Source organism: Scomber scombrus, chromosome 8 (assembly GCF_963691925.1).
Source record: "Scomber scombrus chromosome 8, fScoSco1.1, whole genome shotgun sequence".
Taxonomy (NCBI): domain Eukaryota; kingdom Metazoa; phylum Chordata; class Actinopteri; order Scombriformes; family Scombridae; genus Scomber; species Scomber scombrus.
Window position 1 is genome coordinate 18,571,979 of NC_084977.1, and position 14,036 is coordinate 18,586,014.

At 38.7% G+C, this 14,036-nt stretch overlaps 2 protein-coding genes across 3 annotated transcripts in view; both read left to right on the forward strand.

Moving 5' to 3' along the window:
* Window positions 1-1,423: 1,423 nt before the first annotated feature.
* On the forward strand, window positions 1,424-4,502 carry LOC133984345 (uncharacterized protein C2orf72 homolog). 2 transcript variants are annotated; one of them, XM_062423610.1, is made up of 3 exons: window positions 1,424-2,290; window positions 2,923-3,036; window positions 3,603-4,502. In XM_062423610.1, exons 1-3 carry the CDS (start codon window positions 1,513-1,515, stop codon window positions 3,677-3,679), a joined length of 969 nt encoding a protein of 322 aa, XP_062279594.1. In that variant the 5' UTR covers window positions 1,424-1,512; the 3' UTR covers window positions 3,680-4,502. The 2 variants fall into 2 exon arrangements, with proteins under 2 accessions (XP_062279594.1, XP_062279593.1); XM_062423609.1 differs by having other exon boundaries at window positions 2,923-4,502.
* A 793-nt stretch (window positions 4,503-5,295) lies between these two features.
* Window positions 5,296-14,036, forward strand: part of psmd1 (proteasome 26S subunit, non-ATPase 1) — a 38,976-nt gene continuing 30,235 nt past the window's right edge. Inside the window, exons 1-16 of the mRNA XM_062423611.1 lie at window positions 5,296-5,470; window positions 6,885-6,928; window positions 7,452-7,525; window positions 7,777-7,946; window positions 8,219-8,427; window positions 8,767-8,910; window positions 9,357-9,583; window positions 10,195-10,255; window positions 10,360-10,488; window positions 10,658-10,746; window positions 10,835-10,913; window positions 11,030-11,203; window positions 11,552-11,663; window positions 11,986-12,182; window positions 12,601-12,696; window positions 13,273-13,337. Of these exons, the coding sequence (XP_062279595.1) occupies window positions 5,455-5,470; window positions 6,885-6,928; window positions 7,452-7,525; window positions 7,777-7,946; window positions 8,219-8,427; window positions 8,767-8,910; window positions 9,357-9,583; window positions 10,195-10,255; window positions 10,360-10,488; window positions 10,658-10,746; window positions 10,835-10,913; window positions 11,030-11,203; window positions 11,552-11,663; window positions 11,986-12,182; window positions 12,601-12,696; window positions 13,273-13,337 (1,886 nt within the window). The 5' untranslated portion in view covers window positions 5,296-5,454. The remainder of the gene's footprint in view (window positions 5,471-6,884; window positions 6,929-7,451; window positions 7,526-7,776; window positions 7,947-8,218; window positions 8,428-8,766; window positions 8,911-9,356; window positions 9,584-10,194; window positions 10,256-10,359; window positions 10,489-10,657; window positions 10,747-10,834; window positions 10,914-11,029; window positions 11,204-11,551; window positions 11,664-11,985; window positions 12,183-12,600; window positions 12,697-13,272; window positions 13,338-14,036) is intronic.

The window sequence follows — 14,036 nt, forward strand, 5'->3', positions numbered from 1 at the left end:
TCATTTCATTTACAGCAATGCTGGAACTTGCAAATTTCCAGCAACTATTTCAGTTGATGTTACTGATAATAACGGCTTGCTTTTATATCATAAATGTGGTGCAATTCATGTGGAAACTTTCCTTTTTTTCTGCAGTTCGCTTAGGTTTGCGTGTCTCTCTCACTGGTCCAAATGAGCTCCTTGACCCTCAGCTGCTCCTTTCTCTGAACAAAGAGGTCAGTAGATTAACTCCAGCACACCTGCCAACTTTGAAGGCACAGAGACAGGGGTATTGGGCATGTCAAATGGTTGAAACTGTTAAAACATAATAGATATTAACTACTATGCTTCAGCTCTTACTTATGGCACTTGTTTAATCAAAGTTTTTAAAAAAAAATGGTGTTGGTAGTGATACAATCAACTACAATTAAGGTAATAATTGGTCAAATATATGCATATATTAATGTTTTATTCAGCATTTAGGTGATGTTAGACATTAAATAACCAAAGGTGTAGCTCCTCCTTCTGTTGACTTGCAATGACACAATGACATGATGAAAAAAGTTCGCGGGTCAAACAACAAACACACCACCCAACTTATCAACGTTCAGTCAGTCTAAAGATCAAAGGCCAAAACCTCTGTATTGGCTTTGGTCAGACTTTCCAGTTTATGATTCATTCACCAGTAAACAATGAGGCAATCCACATACAATCTCACACAGACTGGCATAGGTAAAGTTCAGAACAGTACAATTTAACTTGTATTTCAGTTCATAAACTCAGTTGTGTTTACGACTGACCCCACCTTTTAATTAAGGAACAGGCATGGGTGGATTAACAGATTAGCGTCACAGGAACTCAGCAGACTGCTGATGTAGTGTAGAGTTTAAGGGCAAATTCCTTCTTTTTTTTAACTTAGAAAGAAGTCAAGCATGGCTTAAGCTATTTCAATCATTAAGTAGAAGGAGCAGGTGCAAGTGAGGCTCTTGTGTTGAAGTTGGTGATTATGACTGTCAACTCTTTGTTTCCTTTTGTCTTTGAGAAGGCAGGGATATACAACATTGGAAGGAAGGCAGGACTCTTTTCCATGCGAATATTGGAAATCAAGAAAGTGACCTCTGCACCCTGAGATTTCATCATACCAGAGCAGAGCCTCTGATTATTTATGAGACTTCATGTAAACATATATGTACTCTGTCTTCTTGAAGCACATGTTGTTGTTGTTGTAACATAATTGTGATTAACTGTATTTTTATTTTCAAATGACTTTTTAAGCGTTCTATTAAAGATTAACTTCATTATCTTGTAACAAGCCTGTGTTGAGTACAGTTTAAACTCATAACAATTGGACCCGCCTATTAAACGGGACAGCCAATAGAAATATGAGCTGAGTTTTAATCCCCACCCTTCCTATTGGTGTTCCTGCTGGCTTTGTAGAGGTTTTTCTGCCTTTCGCCTGCCACGAAGGTGATAGTGAATGGCTTGACGGCCCATTATAGTGTAAGGGATCCGCGCAGCCGTAATTGCGCAACGATGGCAGACTCGGTGTCCCTGGAGGACACGCTGCCCGAGGAGGAGAGAGAGTTTCAGAAGGTTATTGCTTTGATCGGAGGTATAGAGAGGATCTATTTGGTCAGTGACGCCTGTAAAAGTAAAAACGTGGTTGAGGATGACGCCGGAATACTGCAGGAGTTCCTACATGACATGTTTCCCATCAGCAGCCTTCCCAACAGCAATGGACAACGCTGTTCGCCTCCTTCAAATAGCCACGACGACTCTCCAAGTGGAAACCACGCTTGCCTCAATACAGAGAGAGTGAACATGAATGAAATACCACTAACGGTGAGGCCCGAGGATGTTGATTTGAGAGCCAGTCCTGTGGGAGAGGACACGGTGAAGGAGACACGGACGGCGCGCAACGGAAACCCTCAGAAAACAGCAACGAGGGGGGCAAACATTTACAGCCACAAACGAGCGATAGACTCTCCTGTCATCATGTTCATCTTCAGACAGTCATTCATCAGCAAAATTTCCAACGAAGTGTGCCTGAAAGAGATTTTGAAGGACGTAAAGGCGCGTACGAAACGTGCCAGAATTGCTTGGCCAGCTCTAGTTGGATTAGTACACACCAAATTAGAGAGCGCCGAGACTCATCAGTGTGCGCAACTCTTGGAGCGTCTGATCCGCTCAGTGTTCCACAAACATTCAACAGAGACAATATGGGTTGGCTGTTTCATTCCGAAGACAGATGCCCAAACACTCAGCATCAAGAAAAACACCTGCAAAGTTATATATTCATCTCAAACCGCAGGTGTAATAACGTACAGAAGTAGCTTTACACGTAACAACACACAGCAAAGCGTATCCTTGCAAATATTAGTGTAGCTATTGTAGATGATTGTAAAACTTATGAAACATGCAGATTTGTTTGTCAGCAGGGTATATGCTTGTCAACACAAAGTCTGAACCCTGCTGTCTGCAGGACAACATGCAGCTTTGAGGGTGCATAAAATATTAGACAAAGAACATCAGAATGTCATTTTGTAAAACGTTTACTCTACAGATGTTACACAAAGCTAGAGACCATCTAGAACATTCACATGTTAAAGCCACTGTAAACATAGAGAGCCAAAGAATCAGTATAAGTATCTAATTATAATTGGTAATTATATTAAAATGGGGATAAAAAACCATTGCAGATGGTCACTGTAAACTCACTAATGAGTACTAACAGAGTAGAAATATTACACGAACACTATAGTGATTTGTGTTGGTGCATCCCGCTAATTTAGGTCAATCTATGACATTCACAAGACCACTTTTCTCCACACATTTCATTCCCAGGCATGTCTGTAAAGGCCCAGGAACAAAAGGGGCATTCATGAAACAAGTAGGCCCTTAGATAAGCTGCCAAATTGTTAAATGCTTGTTATTGCCTTTCAGATAATACCAGGAATAGAGGGGAGCCGCTTTTCTGGCCATTCCAATGTTTGTCCTGGCCTCAGAGAAGAGGAGATAGAGGCCAGACCAACAGCTCTCCGGCCAGCAGGCAAAGAGGTAGCAGCACCATTCAAAAGTTTGGTCTGACCGAGCTGAATACAGGCATTTCAATTCCCACTAGACCTTTTCTATTCTGCATTCATTTTATACACTAGCTTTAGTCCTGTTCAGGGTCCTCGGGGGACTGGAGCCTATCCCAGGTTGCACTACATGGGCAAATGGCAGACTACGCCCTGTACAGGCTGCCTGTTTATCACAAAAGCAACAAACAGATTCACACACTCACACTTTATTGGGTGCTCTTTGGATCAGGTTTACAGTATACACAGTATGTTTATTTTTTGGGAAAACAGTGGCTTAATTTTTTTCCAGAACTTTAGAAATTATTTAGATCTGTAAGTATCTGTCCACTGACAAGTTGTAATGTAATTTTGAAGAAAGAAAACCCAGAAAGTTAAAACAACTGTAATTGTATAATATTTATGTGAAATTAACATTTGCACTATATTTTAAGGACTACAGCACTTAAGAGAGCAGAAACGCAGCTAAATCCCGCTGCAACCAAATTGAATCATTTTATTTATTAAACACAGTCAGTAACAGCATTTTAATTGTTTTTTCAGGTGACAGTGGAAGTGTAGAGGAAGGTATTCCTCTAAAAGTCAGTTCCTTTTCTTCTGGACCTCATGTTGACAAATAATCAGCTGGAGGAGACAGTTGATGTCATGGCACAGGACCTGTGGCTACAGGCAAATCACTGTAGACAATACCGTTTTTACTGTGAAGAGAAGATTTGAAGAGCCCCCCTACGTGTGATGGGGTTTCCTCGTGGTGCTCAATATTCCCACTGCTGAGCCAATGTCATTTATGTCATGAACTGAAGGAATATGTTGTTAAATAGTGAAATCTCTGACCATTTTGCTGTTTTATACAATGTCTTGTAATGTACAACAGGATTTATTATGTATGTATGTATTGACCAGTTAGGCATATGAGCTATATCACGTCATTTAAAATCACTTTTTTTCTTTTGAAAGCTTTAGATAGAGACTTGTAATTTATTACAGGTTGAGAAAAGGCTTAGTTTGAGAGTTTATAGCACAATTACTTCTTTAACAAGATGCATAGCCAAGTACAGGACAGGATTACCAACTGAATGAAATGGGCCGCTGCTCAAGAAGCCCCAAAAGCCCCATTTGTGCTAATTTAATTGAAGATTTGTATGGTAACATGCACAACTAAACCACAATATCAACTGACATATAAGGGGTCATTCTTTAATTGCTTAATAGGTGCCCAGCAGCTCATTTTTTGCTTCCAGACTACCCAGAATGTTAATCCAGCCAATCGTGCAATGTGAATCTTTTATTTTTTCGCTGTCACGTATTGATATTGTGTGCCTTAGATCCGTGCTGTCGACTGCTGCATTATCAGCAATAGGAATGGAACAGTGTCTTTTTCACTTTTTATGTATTTATGTAAGCCACTGAATTGTCCATTCAAATAAATGTGATAACACATTAGACCGTGCATGTGCAGCTCTGTTTAAAAAATCCTGGACAATTCCAGTGGTTTTAAGAAGTGTTCAGATCCTTTACAGAAGTAGAAACTTTAGAAAACCGGAAATACTGTAGTCTAAAAATACTTTACTTGCAAGTAAAAACCCTGGATTAAAAATGTTACTTAAGTAAAAGTAAATAAGTAGCCTATTATTAGCAAAACGTAGTTAAAGTTTTAAAAGTAAAAAGTAACAACTGTGCTTCTATGGAGTGTTATATTATTACAGTTTATATTATACTCTTTGTCTATGTCACTAACACATTTGGCTTCTTTGAGCATTACTTCCAATTAATAGTAGCCTCTATAAAAATGAGAAAATAAACGTAGAAAATACACATTTATCTCTGATATGTGGTCGAGTAGTAGCACAAAGTAGAAATATTCAAATAAAGTTCGAGTACCATTGCACAATGCCTAGTATTTTCAGCTATGAAAAGATTCATTAGGTAAGGGGTAGCAAGTGGAGGGATACTATAATTAACGCTGTTGTCAAACTTTCATTGAGTCACATTGAGGCTCTGATTGTCCATGAGTCTCATGCGGAAAGCAAACTGAAAAACCCGCCATGCGTGAAAAATAACTAAATATTCACTGGCCGATCTTGTCAGAAATGTAATTATATTTCGAGCACGGTTGGAACGCTTAGTATCTTTTCATTTCTGAGGATATGGTGGATAATACATTATTTCTGTAAATGTACATATATTTCCATCAGGCGCCAAAGAGGCCAGCCTCGCCCCGGGTCCTTTAGTGGGGGTCCTGCGTTTTTAACAAAAAGAAGTTAGCAGCCGCTTCGTTTGGATTAACTGTGGTACAAACCTTTGACTTTCTTCATAAAATCCCCTGAAACTCGCGCGGAATCCCACCGTCGAAGCAGGATAATTGTGGGGTTGAGGAGGGAAAAAGGAGCCAATCATGATAACATCTGCCGGTAAGTCGTAGAAAGTGTTTTTATGTTGCTAACCGTGACTTAAACTAGCTGCCATTGATTAAGCTGAGTCACACGGCTAACTGCCCGCTAGCTGTTAGCCTGTGTATGTAACATGCTTTACGACCATATATCAGCCGGTAATCTCAAATAAAAGAACCCTTAAATGATTTTCTGGGAGGAAGAGTGCCTAATAGGCTGTCTTTGGTTATTTAAATATGAATTTAATTAAAGCAAGTCTGCTGAATTGTAGTTAACGCTAACAGTGTTAGTGCTAACGTTATTCAGCTATTCTTGGTTATTATGCTCCTTACTACAAGTAATGGTCATCTTGTTAAATTGTGAATAATTCATAGAAGAGACACCTAAAATGAAAAGGTTTTCTTATCATATGAACATCTACTGTGTAGCTGTGTCAACATGTAGGGCAGTGAAATTTGACTTTTACGAGCTCAAATCAATATTATTTGTGTAACATTAACACTTTTCATACACAATGGCAGCTCAAAAAAACAAGTACACACATACACTAATAATAATATGAACAATAATAATATAATTAAATAAGTTGAAAAACAGTTGTGTATTTACACACACACTCAGGTAAGTAATTGGTCAGTCATCAGATTAAGAAAACAGGAAGGTTTCCTTGTCAACGTGGATACAGTAGTGTCAGGTCTTCATTTCCGATTAGAGTATGGGTCAATGACGTATAAGGATTTTCAACAACTCAATTTTAGAATAATAAAAACAAGCATATCTAATGCAGTAGTTCAAACATTCAGAATGTTGTGTACCTGAAAATACCCATATATTATAACATATTTCAAGTTATTTATAAAAAATACAATTAATATTGTATATCTTTGCCATATATCCTTGAAAACCTCCTACTATTAGTGTAACATTATTATCGCTGGACAGGTGCAGATTTGATTATATTTGACTCTGGTCTGCCTGCTCTGACACCAAATGTTTGTAACACCCTAATTTTATTCCTACATGTGTCCAACTTTCTTGATTTCTAAATGGTTATGGGTTTCATTAAATATGATTGATGTCCCAGATCCAATAATTAGATCATTTTATTTTAAATGATCTTTCTACAATACACACTTTGTAAATAATGCACATGACATCTAATATTAGTTAATAAAGTCATTATTCTGGACAAAGACTTCATTTATTAATTTAAGATGAAAAGTATGTCATGAATAAGAGACTCATACATCATGATTAACTGAATAAATTCATTTAAGTTGTAAATTTCATTAAAGCATTATAGCTAATGTGTTTTAGAGATTAAACTTGTAATGCTTAAGAACAAGACGCATTTCAAGCTGTCACACCTGCTGTCTATTTATTGCAACACAATTGAGTATACAAAGTTGTTAACTTATGTCTCTTTTTTCTGCAGCTGGAATTATTTCACTCCTTGATGAGGAGGAACCACAGCTCAAGGTAAGACCTGACACAATAATAAGAACAAAATGACAAGTTATAGGATCTTACATTTTGCATAAAGAGCAGGTGGCAAAGCTATTGTTTGTATGTAATACTGTAAGCAACCTTTCTGCAAATACAACTTTAATCTCTTGAAGGGGTTGTTCCTAAACAGATTTCCTGAAGTATTGTATGTTAAATTGAGTGGCTTCTGGAGATTTTTGTGACGGTCCCGTGGACTCTCCGAATACTTCAATTTTCTATGCTTGATGAGCCATTAAGGCTGAAACCAAGAGGCTGCCATCTCTGTCCGTGTCTCTGATTGGGCCATGAGAGCAAGCAAGCTTCAGATTTGCTAGTCATTGTTCCAGTCAGTTAAAACTCTATTCATTTGAGACTTGTGTGATGATACCCAATTTGAAGCTCAGTACTGACAGCATCCTGAACACAGCTTATGATAGATTTTACTCTTTCATCTAATGAAATTTTACTGTTAACACAAAATATATGTTTAAATGCAACATATCTGTTTTACTTGCAGGAGTTTGCTCTGCAAAAGCTAGACTTCCTTGTGAATGACTTCTGGGCTGAAATTTCAGGATCTGTTGACAAAATGTAAGTACCACTGATGAGTTTGGGAAGTAAAATAATTTCATATTGAGCAGTAAACTGTTGCAGTGCTGAATGTTTTTTTGACAGCTTTTAAGTAAATCTGAGTCTCTTGGTGTGGGAGTTTGCTGCTCTGTGGCAGAAACTTCTCTGTTGGGCTTAAAAATGAGCACTTTGATTTGAACATTGATTTTACTTCCAATAGTAATACGTATGCTTTTTAATGTATTTTTCATCCATATGGTTTATCCTCACAGCGAGGTCCTGTATGAAGATGAGACATTTCGGAGCAGAGAATTTGCTGCCCTGGTGGCCTCTAAGGTTTTCTACCATCTCGGAGCCTTTGAGGAGTCTCTGAACTACGCTCTTGGTGCTGGAGATCTCTTCAATGTCACAGATGACTCAGAATATGTGGAGACCATCATTGGTGAGTGGTAAAACACATGATCTAATTTTTCTAACTCATTTACTTCTGTGGCTGGGATACTCTGTTGTTTAGATGCAGCTGTGTTCATAATACTCTTTAACAATGTGAAGTAAATCACTTAAATGAAAAAAATAAATGTCTTACTGTCAGCGTACAGACTGGCTTTTTAGTGGAGAAAGGCACGTGAAATAGATTTCTGCATTTTAACTATGCAACTGAATACAGAAGAGAAATGTGGCCCCAATATTAATCCTTTTTGTGTCTTCTACTAGCCAAATGCATCGACCACTACACCAAGTTACGGGTGGAGAATGCTGAGCTGCCGGAGGATGAAGAGAAGAAGAGCATCGACCCTCGTCTGGAGGGCATTGTCAACAAGATGTTCCTGCGTTGCCTTAATGATCACAAATACAAGCAGGCCATTGGCATCGCCCTGGAGACCAGGCGCCTTGACATGTTTGAGAAGACCATCTTAGAATCGGTAATTAGTTCTTATCATTCACAGCTGACCTCAGATCAGTTTGGTTACATACTCAACAGAATAGCCCTAAGTCTTATTAAAGAATCTGTTTTACTTAATATAGTTCTGTCCTTTTCCAGAATCAAAGCTTTTGAAAATCACTTTATTCAAAAACAGCAATTGGCCAAGAATTTGTTTGGCTGACTGACAAATTAGTTTCCCAGTACATAACTGGTACGAGCATAATTGTCAGAGAGGAGTCCAGATTTTGAACACTGCTCTTGATTGTTCAGTGTTATACGTCTTTTGTGTTGAAACACTGTGATAATTTCCTTTTCTTTTCCCTCTATGTTCATGCAGAATGATGTTAGCGGCCTCCTTGCCTACAGCCTGAAGGTGTGCATGTCCCTGATGCAGAACAAGAAGTTCCGTAACGAGGTGCTGCGGGTTCTGGTCAAGCTCTACATGAACTTGGAAAAGCCTGATTTCATCAATGTCTGTCAGGTAACCATCTGATCGTCCCCCTCACTAACCTGAAACACATGTATTTCTTGAGATGGATTGTTTCCAGTAACTAATATGTTGCCACTATTTAGTTTTAGATTGTAAAAATATATATTTTTAAGGATCAACTAATCTTTCACTTTTTCACCACAAAAAAGTTGTTTCTTGTCCACAACCCAAAGATTTTCAGTTTGCAGAAGATTAAAGAAACAGAAAAATATTCACTTTTTTTGTTGTTGAAATGACTCAAACTAATTAATTAACAAAATAGTTGGTGATTAATTTAATAGTTGGCAGCTAATCAGTTAATTGAGTAATCATTGAAACTCATTGAATATTTTGTGTGTGTGTGTTATTGAGTAGAGTAACTTACTAAATTACCTACCCTGAGCCATAACAGCTCAGTACTTCCCTCTTACAGTTTTTTTCTCTTCTCCCCACTCTAGTGCCTGATATTCCTGGATGACCCGCAGGCTGTCAGTGACATCTTGGAAAAGCTGGTGAAGGAGGACAACCTGCTGATGGCCTACCAGATCTGCTTTGACCTGTATGAGAGTGCCAGCCAGCAGTTCCTCTCTTCTGTCATCCAGAACCTGAGAACTGTTGGAACACCAATCCCCGCAGTTCCTGGCTCTACAAACACAGGCACTGTGCCCACACCAGACAAAGACAGGTGAGCAGGGGACGAGGGACACCTCAGAGTCTTCGTTCATGCCCACACGGGTTTATGGCTGTCCCAATGCAGCCAGTAATTATATTATCTTTCTGTACTGAGTCTGCTAAACTACATGGTGTTCAGAGGTTCTTGTGCATGATTGTTAACAAGCCTGGCAGGAAGAAAAGCATATGTTAAGGATCATCTTGCTTAACATGTTTTGATACAGCTACTTTAACTTGTATCATGTAAATGAGAACAGTTCATCTAGGCTTGCACCGCAGACAAAAAAAATGGCTTTTCATTGTTTGTCATGTTAATCCTCAAGCACTAAGCTGAACGTAGATCAGATATTCAGAATCTGAATATTTAAGATTCCTAGAAATTGTGTTCTTTGCTGTTTGAAAGCCGTTGTTAATGCATTCTTAAATGAACCATGCTAAAAGAGGTAAACAATTTGAGTTTGGATTAATGTAGGTGGCCAAATTTACACAGGGGCTTAGAGCTACTAATCACAACTGAGTTTACTTAAGATTTAACAGTTAGTATATCATGTTACTTATGAAGTTGTGTAACTGTGATTATGTGACTGAATATTGAGGGATGTTGTTTCTTGCTTTTTGTTACAGTGACGCAATGGAGACAGATGACAAGGCTGGCAGCTCCCCTGCTGGAAAGCCGGCAGACACTGTAAGCTCTTTGGATTGTTTTTCTGCACCAGTTGCTTGTCTGTGTCTCAGAGCAACCTCCATTTGATTCTCAAACTATCATATTGCTTCTTTTTGTTTTTATAGAAAGATGAGCCCAAAGACCAGAATGCCAAGATGATCAAAATCCTCAGTGGGGAGATGGCCATTGAGCTGCATCTGCAGTTCCTAATCCGAAATAACAACACAGACCTAATGATCCTCAAAAACACAAAGGTAATGCAGACTAATGGGCTTTATGGCTTAGACAACATAAATGAATTCAATTACTGTTTAATTACAGACAGATGAGTAACATATTGTGCATCAATGAATAGGAAAAGTAACTGAATTTGCTGTAACAGCTTCTGCTTTCTCCTGTATATTTTTTTCTCCTTCACTTTAGGATGCAGTGCGAAATTCAGTGTGCCACACAGCCACGGTCATAGCCAACTCCTTCATGCACACAGGAACCACCAGTGACCAGTTCCTCAGGTAATTGTGCGGTAACGGAAAACGTTGCAACAGAAAAATATAAGCTATTGCATAGTTAACCTTGTTTTTGTTTGTCCTTTGCCCGTAGAGAAAACTTGGAATGGCTTGCAAGAGCAACCAACTGGGCAAAATTCACAGCCACAGCAAGTCTGGGTGTCATCCACAAGGTAGACTTGTCACTATGATTGTATTATAATGTGAAAAAAAACATAAATTGGATTTTATTTTAGACAGGCTTCGTTTAATTTTAAATGTATTATGCTGTGTGTTTTTTTTTTTTAAGGGTCATGAGAAGGAGGCACTTCAGTTAATGGCCACCTACCTGCCCAAAGACACCTCCCCTGGCTCTGCCTACCAGGAGGGAGGAGGCCTGTATGCTTTGGGACTCATCCACGCCAATCATGGTGGGGACATCATCGACTACCTGCTCAGTCAGCTCAAGAATGCCAGCAATGATGTGAGTTTGCTTTAAATGCTGGTTCATTGTCAAAGATATGTTATATGTGAATGTGACTCAGTCTTCTTCTTCAGTTGCAAACTTTGCTGACCTCAGTGATCAAGAAAGTAATTTGTTTTCAATAAACAATTCTGTGCCTAATCCTACTATTTTAAAGATGGAGTAATATTTTCAAGTAATAAATTAAAGCAATTTGTGCCTATAAAAACATCCATATATAACATCTTCAAATGAAGATCCTCACCTTTAATTTTTTAGAAACCAGCAGCTAGTTCATTTCAGTGTGTCAGGGTTTGAATTTATGTTTTTGTGCTTCATATCTCATTGTTTTCTTGTTCTGTTTCACAGATTGTCCGTCATGGTGGTGCTCTTGGTCTTGGTTTGGCTGCTTTGGGCACAGCTAGACAGGATGTTTATGACCTCCTCAAGTCCAACCTGTACCAAGATGATGCTGTCACTGGTGCGTAAGCCCTGGTCACATTCAAAAGTTTTGAAACAGTCCTAAACAGAAAGGCTTTGAGGAAATTTTCATGAAAATGACCCAAAAGCAACTGTTGGTATTTGCACTTCCTGCATGTCCTAATATGATGTAATAAATGTAGGTAACATTTTGATTGAGGTTGCAGCTAAAAAATATCAATATGACTTTGGTCCATATCGCTCAGCCCTAACACAGATTAACAGCTGATTTATGAAATGCATGAACATAAATATTGTATTTCTTAAAGGATGAGGTACAGTGTATATAGAAGCCAGAACAACTAAATCATGTGACCTCTCAGGTGAAGCTGCGGGTCTGGCCCTGGGTCTGGTCATGCTGGGCTCCAAGTCAGCTCAGGCCATCGAGGACATGGTAGGCTATGCTCAGGAGACTCAACACGAGAAGATCCTGCGTGGCCTGGCAGTGGGAATCGCTATGGTCATGTATGGACGCATGGAGGAGGCTGATGCTCTCATTGAGAGTCTGTGCAGAGACAAGGTAAGGCTGTAATGTTGACAGGGGACAAATCATTTACACAATGAGATCAGGGTTGTCTTATTTTCTAAGAGCAAAAGCTTATTTTGTGGCTTTGGTGTAGTTTATGCATATTTTTAACACAATCCATGTTCACAGACTTGAGCTTGACTAATCCAGAGGATATTAAGTACGGATGGAATTCCAGAGAAATCCTAGGCCGTTGCACTCAAACTTTGCAGTTTCAGTGTTTGATGTATTGAGTCCTGCATGTACTCATACAACCCCTGGTTGTGTGTGTTTATTTCATGTCTGCCTCTGAACTCCTTGCCAGGAATCCTTAAAGAGCTAAATGTGGGAAATGACTCAAACTATGTTGATTGTAGTTGTGCATCCAGACACAAAGTCTCAAACCTCTGCTTCCCTTCACTGTCAACCATAGGACCCCATCCTGCGACGCTCTGGAATGTACACTGTGGGCATGGCTTACTGCGGCTCCGGGAACAACAAGGCCATCCGACGCCTACTACATGTCGCTGTGAGTGTTTCCTGTTCAGCCCTCTGTACAACAACACATCATTTCACTGAGATGAAGACATGTTTATCATGCTGGTAGTGAAGCAGATGCCAAGTCTTTGGGCTGCACAATTGCAGCTGGCATCATAATTCTAATTACTTTGTTTAATACTGTGATTATGATTGTTGAAATAAATGAGTATGATTTGATAGTTTAACCATTAGACTCACATGCAGCTTTCATGTGTGTTTTTTTCTCTTTGAGTTTGAAGCCGTGGTAGAGATTTTAAATCCATTTAGTCAACTTAATTGTAACGTGGAAACGTGTGAGAAAACGTACAATTACAGGTTACATATTTATATACATGCCTTCCATTGTGCTTTTTGTGGCTACATTTACAAATGCAGCATACTTCAGAGGTGTGAACAACTTGTTGTCCTGTAGGTGGCACCTCATACCCACCAAAGTTATTAGATTCTGTGAATAATCCTCATACTGTAAGCCAAACCACATGGAGCTACATCATAAATGTTAATTGCAGGATTTGATAAGTCTCAGTATCCGCTTTGGTTATATGAATGCTCTGCCTATCTTCAGGTGAGTGATGTGAATGATGACGTCAGAAGGGCTGCTGTTGAGTCCATTGGCTTCATTTTGTTCAGGTAAGCACCAGACTAAATTATTTGAGCTATGAACACCACACCTCTACACCCACCAGTTGCTCCTCTGTAGGGATTATTAAGGTAATCATTGCCAAAATTCCTTTTGATTTATCTGCCTTTAAACAAACGCATGCCACTTCGCGTTAAGACAAAATTTTAACACTGATGCATTTGAAAAGATGGGTTATTTCATTAGAGAAAATAAGTACCAAAGCTTAAGAATTGCAGTGTATTGAAAATGTTTAAAATATATCCAGCCCTAGAGAAAACTGTTATTAGACATTTACTTCTGAAATAGACTTCATTGTACCTTACCATGTCATCTTCTAGGCTGTCTGTGTTTATTACAGAAATAACACAAACATTTGGCAAATCATTTTTACCTTTCCCTGCCATTCCTGCAAAACGGAAGAGCTAATTGGTCTTTGTTAGAGAAGGACCAATAAAACAGATTAGTAAATAAAAAACAATAGCATTGTTCTTATGCAAACTGTAGACACAGCTCTGCTTATTTCTTGAACTATAAATCCCCCTTGGTATTATAAAAATATTTTGTTTTTTTCTTTATTTCCTTTTTGCTTCTGTTTTCCTGGTTGTATCCTTGGATCCATTTTATTTTTGGATTTGTACTGCTAACAAGATATACTTTTTGTCATTAATACTTTCCTTTTTTTTTGAGTGGAGAATTTAGATGCACTG

Coding starts and splice junctions, on each gene's coding strand:
- LOC133984345 (XM_062423609.1), top strand. CDS start 1,513: ATGGCAGACTCGGTGTCCCTGGAGGACACGCTGCCCGAGGAGGAGAGA. Junction 2,291..2,922: donor ATATTCATCTCAAACCGCAG/GTGTAATAACGT, acceptor ATTGCCTTTCAG/ATAATACCAGGAATAGAGGG.